General features: G+C 34.6%; 3 protein-coding genes across 5 annotated transcripts; 2 read left to right on the top strand and 1 right to left on the bottom strand.

The window, feature by feature from the left end:
- The first annotated feature begins 282 nt into the window (after positions 1 to 282).
- Positions 283 to 2,340, top strand: LOC102579318 (protein ULTRAPETALA 2-like). Its single transcript, XM_006350073.1, has 3 exons — positions 283 to 457; positions 1,334 to 1,640; positions 2,166 to 2,340. Exons 1-3 carry the CDS (start codon positions 283 to 285, stop codon positions 2,338 to 2,340), a joined length of 657 nt encoding a protein of 218 aa, XP_006350135.1.
- Positions 2,341 to 4,880: 2,540 nt separating this feature from the next.
- LOC102578990 (E3 ubiquitin ligase BIG BROTHER-related-like) lies at positions 4,881 to 5,594 on the top strand. Its single transcript, XM_006350072.2, has one exon. It carries the CDS (start codon positions 4,881 to 4,883, stop codon positions 5,592 to 5,594), a length of 714 nt encoding a protein of 237 aa, XP_006350134.1.
- A 250-nt stretch (positions 5,595 to 5,844) lies between these two features.
- On the bottom strand, positions 5,845 to 9,671 carry LOC102603516 (ras-related protein RABA1f). 3 transcript variants are annotated; one of them, XM_006349980.2, is made up of 3 exons: positions 9,546 to 9,608; positions 8,299 to 8,505; positions 5,845 to 6,671 (listed from the first exon to the last, which is right to left on the bottom strand). In XM_006349980.2, exons 1-3 carry the CDS (start codon positions 9,557 to 9,559, stop codon positions 6,239 to 6,241), a joined length of 654 nt encoding a protein of 217 aa, XP_006350042.1. In that variant the 5' UTR covers positions 9,560 to 9,608; the 3' UTR covers positions 5,845 to 6,238. The 3 variants fall into 3 exon arrangements, with proteins under 3 accessions (XP_006350042.1, XP_006350040.1, XP_006350041.1); XM_006349978.2 differs by lacking the exon at positions 8,299 to 8,505 and having other exon boundaries at positions 9,339 to 9,671; XM_006349979.1 differs by lacking the exon at positions 9,546 to 9,608 and having other exon boundaries at positions 8,299 to 8,519.
- Between the last annotated feature and the right edge of the window lie 942 nt (positions 9,672 to 10,613).

Genomic DNA, 10,613 nt, shown 5'->3' with positions numbered 1-10,613 from the left:
AATCCCCCCCCCCCCTCCCCACTCCCAGGCGATTTTTCTCTATAAAAATACCTCATTTGTCCATCTTCCTCTCGGTTTTCTCCTCTCTTCTCTCTCTCCCAATGAATTCCCCTTATAATCAATTTTGTATATCTGCACCACACAATTAATACTCACCTTTTTCGATCGCTTCTCCTTTTTTTTGTTCTCTTATAGGATTTTATTAAAAAATTGATCTTTATATAAAACGTAACGCTTTTTGGTTTTTGACTGAGTGAATAGTAACGGAAGCGGTGAGGCGATATGTTTAGCGAAGAAGAGTTACAGGGTATAAGTGTGTTGCAAAGAGGAGATGATTACGTGGAGGTTGTGTGTGGATGCACTAGTCGTAGACATGGCGATGCTGGTGCTAGGCTTAGGATTTTCAATTCTGGTGAACTCAAAATTGCTTGTGAATGTTACCCTGGCTGCCCTGAAGGTTTTTACCATATATATATAATCGTCAATTTAAAATATTCCTTCTTTGTGCCTTTGTACAATATAATGTGTTTGTGTTAAATGCGCATGTTGTTGATTTTATCATTGGCTTATCATGAAATGTTGTTATGTGCTTTATAAATTTGACTAATGGTATCCTTATTAATATTTCATCTATATGTTTGCTAGAGTACATTATAATTTATTTAGATGATGAACAATTTAAGTAAACTAATAAGCTTGTGTAGACTTTCTCTATAGATAATTTAATTGGTAAAAAAAAGTGAGCTTTGATAGTGGGTTGATTGGCTTTGAAGAGGTTGAAATTTGTTAATTAAGTACTCTTCATGAATTGTATATATATATATTCTCAAATGTAACATTCAAGGATGTGACTTAGTGATCAATGGAAGTAATTTGAGAACCGTGAAGTTACTGTTTCAAATCCCAATAGAGACAAAAATACTAGGTAATTTTTTATATGCTCAATTTTTTTATATAACTAGTCATAGATTTATCATACAATAATGGTAATGACAAAATGATGTATTCATCACTCTTTCAAAAACAACCTACAACATTTCTATTTGAAAAATGCTAGGTTAAATTTTTTAACCAATAAACAAAGCCACATTCACCTCTTATTATATAGCTTCTTGAAACTTGTATTGTGGTGTAATCACTTGATTATTACTATGCTCTTATCTATTTTAGTAATTTAATATCCTACCATTTTTTTATTCTCATCACCTAATCATTTAGCATGTTATTATTATATTTGTTTCATTTTATGAAACAAAAAAATTATCCTTTCTTATTATCTTATAATTTGATACAAATTATGATACTAATAAAAGTTGATTTTTTTTGTGATTAGATAACCTTACTCCATTTGCATTTGAGAAACATGCTGGAAAAGAGACTTGCAGATGGAAAAATAATATTTGGATCTTTATTGATGGTTACAAAGTTCCATTGATAAAGACTGCACTACTGAAATTCTACAACATGTCTCCAAAGCATGCCAAGAGGCCACATAAATTTGTTCATCGTGATGAATTTATCAAATGTACCAAGTGCGATAAAAGACGTAGATTCTATCGACGCTCTAAGAAGGAATGCAGAAGCTACCATGATGCATTGGCCAATGCTAATTTTAAGTGCTCAGATATTCCTTTTGACAAGTATGTTTTCTTTTCATGCTTAATTTCTTAAATAATGAGTATGTTTTATACATGCAATGTGCTATTTTTAATTTGTTATTCCATATTTAATCTTTTCTTATATTGGTCCTTCCTTGATTTTCATATTGTTCGTGTTTAACAAAAGAGAATAAGAACTGATTGAAGAAGAGAAAGGGAAAAGGATCTTTGATTGATAAATTTAGACTGAAATAAAAATACATCGTAGCTTAACTAAGATGTTGTAAAGTATTGCTTGTTGAAATTGAGGAACTAATACTTAACATTAGCTAACAGAGTTTTAAACAAACTAGGAAATAGAAAATTTGTGTTAGGAAAATTACAAGAAGATACTAGATGAGTAGTGATATCATTCATTTAAATGTTGTAATGTTTTTAGCTTAGTGATCATTTATTCAAGAAGTGATGTTTAGAATTTATCAAAATATTACCATTATTATTGTGATCTTTTCTTTTTCTTGTATTCTTGGTGAAAATGTTTTTTTTGTTGTTTTACTTGTGTTTTAGATTTTCATGTGATGATGCTGAAGAACGAGCAAGTCGAAGTGCGTGTAAGGGATGTTTGCGTTCCCCAACATGTGGAGGTTGCACTTCCTGTGTGTGCTTTGGATGTGAATTATGTTGTTTCTCAGATTGCGATTGCCAGACTTGCATTGACTTCAGGAAGAATACAAAAGTTTAAATCACCCTTTTGCTTGAGTATTTGTGTCATTTGAATGGACATGTTCTTCCAACGTTTAGTTCATTTGAACCTATGTATTTGTTTACAATATGTTTTTGTTGACATTCCTTTTTAGACATTTAACTCAAATTTGCAATTCACATTTCATAGTTAAAGGCCTTATTTTGGCTTTATGAGTGATTTCTCCTATCTATATGGTTTGCATTGGCTCTCTAAATATATGATATATATATATATATATATACAATATTTTCAGTAGAGATGAATATTCTAAGGGTTTGTTTGATATGAAGATGTTTCTCAATTTTCTCACTTGTCAGAATGTCTTGAATTTTTTATTTTTTTTTATGAAAATGAGTTTCTTAATGTAACGATCCTGAAGGTCATTTTGTGATTTTTGCTTCTTTTCCCTTGTATGACTATCCTCATAACTGTGGAGGTTTGACCAAAGTAAAAAGTTGGGATTGGTGAGGTCTAATATGAGTTTTGATGATTTCACTAGCTATATAGGGCGATTTGTAGTGTAGTTTAAGGCTAAGCACAATTTTCGAGACATTTGGGTGTGTTTTGGACCTTGGGTTTGATCCCTTGTGTTTCTAAAGTTTTAAGTTGATCACGGTCAATACTTGGTCATGTCAATCCCATAATAGTTTTTTGATGATTCCAACAGGTTCAAAAAATGTATTTGTGACCGATTTGTATTATTGATTTGTGTTTGAGAGGTTCCAAATGTAATTCTTTTTTTTATTCAGATTATTCAGATCAGAAATCTAACCCAGAGACCCGACGGACCTGATACCGACTCTCGACTTAGGACCTGACATTCAAATTGGGCCCAACCCCAACACCTTAATCTAGGCACGACCCTAACCCCGACAGAGGACTCAGATATTTTCCTATAAAATTCATGTGATAATTGACTAAACTTCAACTAGTTTTGCATGATGTCTAAATAATATTTTTGCATGATGTCCAAATCATAAGTAACTATACTCAATCATTTGTAGAACAACATAGCTTGAGCGGTTATGAAATTAGTAATTTGTGTTTGGTTGTTCTCCTAATCTCGTTGGAATTATTCAAAAAATTGTGTAATAATTTTTTGAGAAAATACATAATTACCCCATCAAACTTATACCTTTTTTTGAAGTAGACATCTTAAGTTTGTGGGGATCCTATTACCCACGAAACTATTTTTCACCATGATAAATACACCCTTTTAACCCATTTTCAGAGCATGTGCGATCTCAAGTTTGAGAGGTGCGTGAATGAGGCAAAATTAACCCCTAAACCAGTGTTTTAGTGCCACATGACATCAACAATTTAAAATTTCTTTTCTTTATTAAATAGACCACTTTCCATCTTCCACAAACCTCCATTGATGGCCATTGAAGAGCTCTCCACTTGCAGCCCAAAAAAAATTCTATTATATCAATCCAATAATTCAATTTATAAACCTCCGTGAGATGCCATGTGAACTTCTGGAGTTTGGTGAGTTCCCAAAAAGTCCCTTTTCTATATCAACCAAAAAAGTTTGTTTATAAATTCACTGCTTCTTCCTCTAAGTACCCAACAATCCGATTAGCCAATTTTGGGGACGTCAAATAGGAATGAGTTGAAAAATACACCTTGGACAGCAAAGACTAATGCACGTTCGTATCATTTAGAGTTCCATAAACTGATAGATCAATGAAGGTCATGAGATGCATCTATTCGTCTTGCTTCTTCGAAGAGGGTTTTGATCACATTGAGCACATAGTGCTTACTTAACTTGATCACATTCTTGTGTACCCCATAAACAAAGAAGATGTCATTTGAGTTGTCACTATGAAGTTCTCCAATGATGGAGCTTCTTCTATCAACCACTGTTAAAGTTCTACGAACATCCGCAATGGAATTTCTAAAATTTTCCAGTGATCGAGAATATTCTTCTTCGTCATGATTTATGTACAAAATGTTACAGATAAAAAGGGAATCTGTCAAGATTTTGAGCGGGTTTGGGTTTTACCCAACCCTTTGTTAAAGGAGCAGGAAAAAATAAAATTACATTATTTTATTTGGGGGCGAGACACACTCGCTGACAATGAGATTGGATGTGCTATTAAAATGGTGTATTTATTGTGGTTGGAAATAATTTCGTGGGGTAATAGGACTTTCACAAACTTAAGGTGTCTACTTCAAAAAATGGTAAAAGTTTGATGGGGTAATTATGTATTTTCTCTAATTTTTTATAGAAACTTGGGGGGAAAGCAAGAAAAGAATAGGAAATAAAACATTATAGGAAACTAATTCCTCATTCCGTTTTCCAATCTAATTCCATAAATATTATTTTTTCCTATAAATTTCCAATTCTAAAAAAAACTTGGACGGAAAGCCAGAAAAGGAAAAAAAGTGAGTAGGAAAATATTTTCCTTTCCCAATCAAATTCCTACAAATATTTTTTTCCTATATATACGTTTACATTAACAAGTAGATCCCATTCTAAACTCTCTCTTTTTAAAAAATTTCTGGTAATCTAACACAAAACACAGGGAAGAAACATGTCTCAACATGATCAAGCTCCCTCTTTTTGTACATTACCACCTGACGCCGCTCTCTTGAATCGACCACAACACCTCATGCCTCCAGTTGATTATAGTTTCATGTCTCATATTAAGTTAGAACATTCAAATATTGGTGATATTGTTGATGAAGAAGAAGAAGAAGAGGAGTTGTCAAATGAAGATATTATGGAAGAAGACGAGGAAGAGGAGGAAGAGGAAATCGTGAATGAGTTACAAATAGGAATGGAGTATGATATACATCTGCTTGATCAAGGCAATCAGCAAACAAGTGGAAGAAGGACTAGGACAGCTCGAATGCAAGTGAATACTAACTACATTCGTTACAATATTCAAGTGCCACAATCCATTATTGATGACACCTATAGCGATGATATTGAAGAAGAAGAAGAGGAAGAAGAGGTGGTGGAGGAAGAAGATATTAATGAGTTTGTGGATCAAGACATGTCTGAGTATTTCGAAAGAAGTACATGTTATGTTACTTGTGTTATGGACGTAGACAACAACGAAGATGGTGATGATGATGAGGAAAAAGAAGCATGTGCTATTTGCTTGCTTGAATATAAAGATGAAGATAACATTGGCACACTTCAATGTGGCCATGAATTTCATGCTGAATGCATCAACAAATGGTTGCAGAGGAAAAAATCATGTCCTTTTTGTAGAGCTTCAGTTTTACCCACAAACACATGACTGTCTACATTATTATGTAATGATTCACATTGCAATCACAATTCACTATTTTAAATGATTCTTTTTGTAGTTTTGGGACATGTAATCTGTTTATAATTGACATCTATAATTCATTCAATTGAGTTCTATGGATACTTTTTGGCCTTGTCACCTGTTTATGTCATCTATATATTATTCGAAAAGTAAGGCAGTAATAAGCCAAACAGTCAATACTCTGAAATCATGCGTAAAAATTAACACAAACAAAGCATAAGAAATTGAAAATATTCCTCAATTCACAATTAATCAAACAATCAATTACAAGGCAGGATAAAATGTGTTCATAGTTTCATACATATAGCGCGATTCAGAATCTTTTTGAAAAAATATACCCTATTTTGGAGGTCCATAAGCAGCCAGCTAATACAATAAATCATTGACCAATGGAAGCAAAATACAGAAACAAGGATAAAGAATGCTATGAATAAAGCTAATTTGGATATTCAATCTTGGGGCTGCACTCAATTCAACAATGTCTAGTTGTCCAGTGAATAAAGCTATTAGTGCTAAGCAATTCATGTGGTTAGAGGTTGAAGTACAAATGTCATGTGAAATTCAGCTCAAAACAAAAAGAATCTCGTCCGCGGTTTAGATTACTCTTTGTTCTAAGCAGAACAGCACCCAGCTTTCTTTACTTCAGAAACATCATCCTTACCTCCTACATTAATCGTCTGCCCCTTGGGAAGTGCTGCCGGGTCATCTCCTACTTCAAGAGCTTTCCTGCTAACAACGCGGTGTATTTGAGTGAGCACTTCTGTGAAGGCACTTTCAACGTTCATGGACTCCAAAGCGGATGTTTCCATGAAAAATGTACTTTCCTTCTCTGCAAATGCCTGGGCATCCTCAGTCGAAACAGCACGCAGATGACGCAAATCTGCCTTGTTACCCACCAGCATTATGACGATGCTAGAATCGGTGTGATCTCGGAGCTCTTTTAACCATCTCTCTACATTCTCAAAAGTTACATGACGGGTGACATCATAGACAAGCAATGCTCCAACAGCTCCTCGATAGTAGGCACTTGTGATTGCACGATATCTTAAGCAAAGAGCAAAATTGAGAAAATTAATATGATACAACGCATCAAATCAAAACATTTCCATACTGGAAAATAAGATACGCAGTGACATGAAAATCGTACCAGGAAAAAGAAGATGAACACAAAATATTTATAGGACCTTAATGCTGTTAAAGTTTATATAAACATGGGAAAGTCAAGGCTGGAAAACTAATACAACAATAGATAGGAGAAGAAAGTCAAGGCTGGAAAACTAATACAACAATAGATAGGTGAAGATAAGGAATGAAAAGAGTCTCGTAGTAGTTGGGACACCAAACTTATTCATAACAAGAACATGATCACATCTCATTTCGGACTTTAAAATGAACAAATACTAAATCATTTCAAATATCAATGTTACCCTAATGAATGCAAATTAGGAAAAAAACATTGCATCTTAAATCCATGATAAAAAATGTGAACACTAACTTAATTATGCAGACTAGATCCCCAGGGAGTAGTAGGGTGGCAGTAATTTTAAACTCAAAAAAGTTCACTATTGTAGCCTTGATCATCCTAGTTGATCCCCTGGATCTTTTGTTTGAGGAAAACAACATGAAAGCCATCAAACTACATGATCATTTCATAAAGCAATGTTCAAGTTGATATGATGCTCAGAGTTTAGCAAAGTCAATATTTCTTTAAGCTTAAAACTCATATGGGAAAGACACTTGCAACGCTTAGCCACCAAAGCAGATGCCAATGTATGACACTTTAGACACGACCAGCTTAAGACTATAGTTTTTTTTTTTTTTTTTGTAAGTAATAATCTTAAGCCTGTTGTTTTTCCTTTTATCTTTCCGACATCACCCATTTCTATCAGTTAACTGAAAGCCCTCTTTGACGGGTATCATTGGAGGTGGCAGTAGAATACATTAAAAGGGAGATTAGAGAAGGATAGCCAAACAGAGCTTGAACTCCTTTCTAGCCTGGGCCTACAAATCACTTGTGAAGTGCTCTCAGGGACAATTGGGGGAGCTAACTTGTTCAGGACGAGAAATACAGAGAAAAACGGTCTTTGATTTCTGAGGGCAGTCTGTCCAATTCTCTTGCCCTCCGATTACGAATTGGTGCAAGAACAACAAAAGGCAGTGGCTTTTCCTATGAGAATGACTATGATCTCCAAAAAATTATTCAGACAGAAAATTCCTAGCAGTTCCGCACTTCCTACTCTAACAATCTTAAGTTTTAAGTTTTTACAGTTCAGTGTAATCAACACACAAAAATTGGAAATTGACATTTTTCAGCAAAATATTTAGGTGGCATTCGTTTCAACAAAAATATTTTGCCAAACCTGAAAGAAATTTTCTTTCAACCAATGGCAATCAGAGAACATTTCAACATTTTCTGAAACAATTGTACTTTATGCAATTACACCGAGTATGTCATTGTTATTGTCCTACTGGTACATTTTGTACTCTCAAGTAAACCTAACGGAAGTATCAGATCTGACTTTGCCACAATAACTATACTGCATAACGTCAATTATTGCAAATCAATTTTGTATCAGCATTTTAGATCTCAAATGTTAACATATTATTCTAATTTCTACCGCAAATGCTAATCTATCCAATTTAGAATTGAGTAATGAAAAAATGGAGATACCGTTCCTGACCGGCAGTATCCCAAATCTGAGCCTTGACGACCTTATCATCAACACGAATGCTACGAGTAGCGAATTCAACACCGATCGTTGACTTTGACTCTAGACTGAACTCGTTACGTGTAAATCTGGATAGAAGATTAGATTTTCCGACGCCGGAATCGCCGATCAACACCACCTTGAACAAATAATCGTAATCGTCGTCCGATCTGTACGCCCCCATTACTGTTTATCTTTCCGACATCACCCATTTCTATCAGTTAACTGAAAGCCCTCTTTGACGGGTATCATTGGAGGTGGCAGTAGAATACATTAAAAGGGAGATTAGAGAAGGATAGCCAAACAGAGCTTGAACTCCTTTCTAGCCTGGGCCTACAAATCACTTGTGAAGTGCTCTCAGGGACAATTGGGGGAGCTAACTTGTTCAGGACGAGAAATACAGAGAAAAACGGTCTTTGATTTCTGAGGGCAGTCTGTCCAATTCTCTTGCCCTCCGATTACGAATTGGTGCAAGAACAACAAAAGGCAGTGGCTTTTCCTATGAGAATGACTATGATCTCCAAAAAATTATTCAGACAGAAAATTCCTAGCAGTTCCGCACTTCCTACTCTAACAATCTTAAGTTTTAAGTTTTTACAGTTCAGTGTAATCAACACACAAAAATTGGAAATTGACATTTTTCAGCAAAATATTTAGGTGGCATTCGTTTCAACAAAAATATTTTGCCAAACCTGAAAGAAATTTTCTTTCAACCAATGGCAATCAGAGAACATTTCAACATTTTCTGAAACAATTGTACTTTATGCAATTACACCGAGTATGTCATTGTTATTGTCCTACTGGTACATTTTGTACTCTCAAGTAAACCTAACGGAAGTATCAGATCTGACTTTGCCACAATAACTATACTGCATAACGTCAATTATTGCAAATCAATTTTGTATCAGCATTTTAGATCTCAAATGTTAACATATTATTCTAATTTCTACCGCAAATGCTAATCTATCCAATTTAGAATTGAGTAATGAAAAAATGGAGATACCGTTCCTGACCGGCAGTATCCCAAATCTGAGCCTTGACGACCTTATCATCAACACGAATGCTACGAGTAGCGAATTCAACACCGATCGTTGACTTTGACTCTAGACTGAACTCGTTACGTGTAAATCTGGATAGAAGATTAGATTTTCCGACGCCGGAATCGCCGATCAACACCACCTTGAACAAATAATCGTAATCGTCGTCCGATCTGTACGCCCCCATTACTGGTGGTCTCTCAATACGTTTATATATATATATATATATGATATATGTATGTATAGAGAGAGAAAATGAAGAAGAAGAGAGATGAAGGATTTGAGAAGAAGATGCAGAAAGTGGGGACGGGGGTTTAGGGGGTGGGGGTGGTGCAGGGAGAAAGAAGGACTTTTATAAATAGCCAATTATAGGACTTCTATTTAAGTTATAGCCATTTTTATCAATTTCAAACAAACAAATTTGGAATTTAGACATATACATATTTTAGTTTATTTGAATACATTTTTACATTAGGTTTAGGCTATATATAATTGAAAATTTAACCATTTTGGTATGATATTTAGGTCATATTTAATCGATGTTTAATCATTTTTACGTGAAGTTTAGATCTTATATAACTAAACTTCAGACATTTGTAGAATTAAACTTGTGCTAGGATGATTCTGAATTGGTTGTTTTATTGAAGACACTACAATTAGTTAGCTAGTTAGTAATTAGCTAAATTAGTTAGTTAGTTGTAGATTAGCTGACGTGGCAGAGTAGTTAGTTAATAGTACAAGTTAGTTATAACTAACTTGATCAGTGGTGTGAAGTAAAGCACATGTATATATATTCTGTAGAATACTCTGTAACCAACTCATTCAATACAATACACAATTTTATTCTTTACTGTTGATCTTCTTCCTCTTAGACTCACAGAACCTCCATTGGAGGACTTAACATGGTATCAGAGCTAGAGATCGGATCAACAACAATGGCTACTGAAAATGAGCTCGTTATTCCTTACACACACCCTCTCTACTTGCATCCATCGGATACTCCAGGATCTGTGCTCTGTCCTGTTAAGTTGACAGGATCGGAGAACTATGGGTTATGGCGGAGGTCCATGCGAATTGCTTTGCAAGCTAAGAGGAAGCTGGGTTTTGTGATTAGAACCTTTAAGAAGGCAAGTTTTGAAACTAAGTATCATGATCAATGGGATACCTGTAATGCAATTGTTCTTTCATGGCTTATGAACACAGTAGCTCATAATCTCTTAAGTGGCATTGTCTATGCATCA

Source organism: Solanum tuberosum, unplaced genomic scaffold (assembly GCF_000226075.1).
Source record: "Solanum tuberosum cultivar DM 1-3 516 R44 unplaced genomic scaffold, SolTub_3.0 scf00116, whole genome shotgun sequence".
In the NCBI taxonomy this organism is placed as follows: Eukaryota; Viridiplantae; Streptophyta; class Magnoliopsida; order Solanales; family Solanaceae; genus Solanum; species Solanum tuberosum.
The sequence above is the reverse complement of the archived record's forward strand: the minus strand, read 5'-3'. Positions and strand labels throughout refer to the sequence as shown.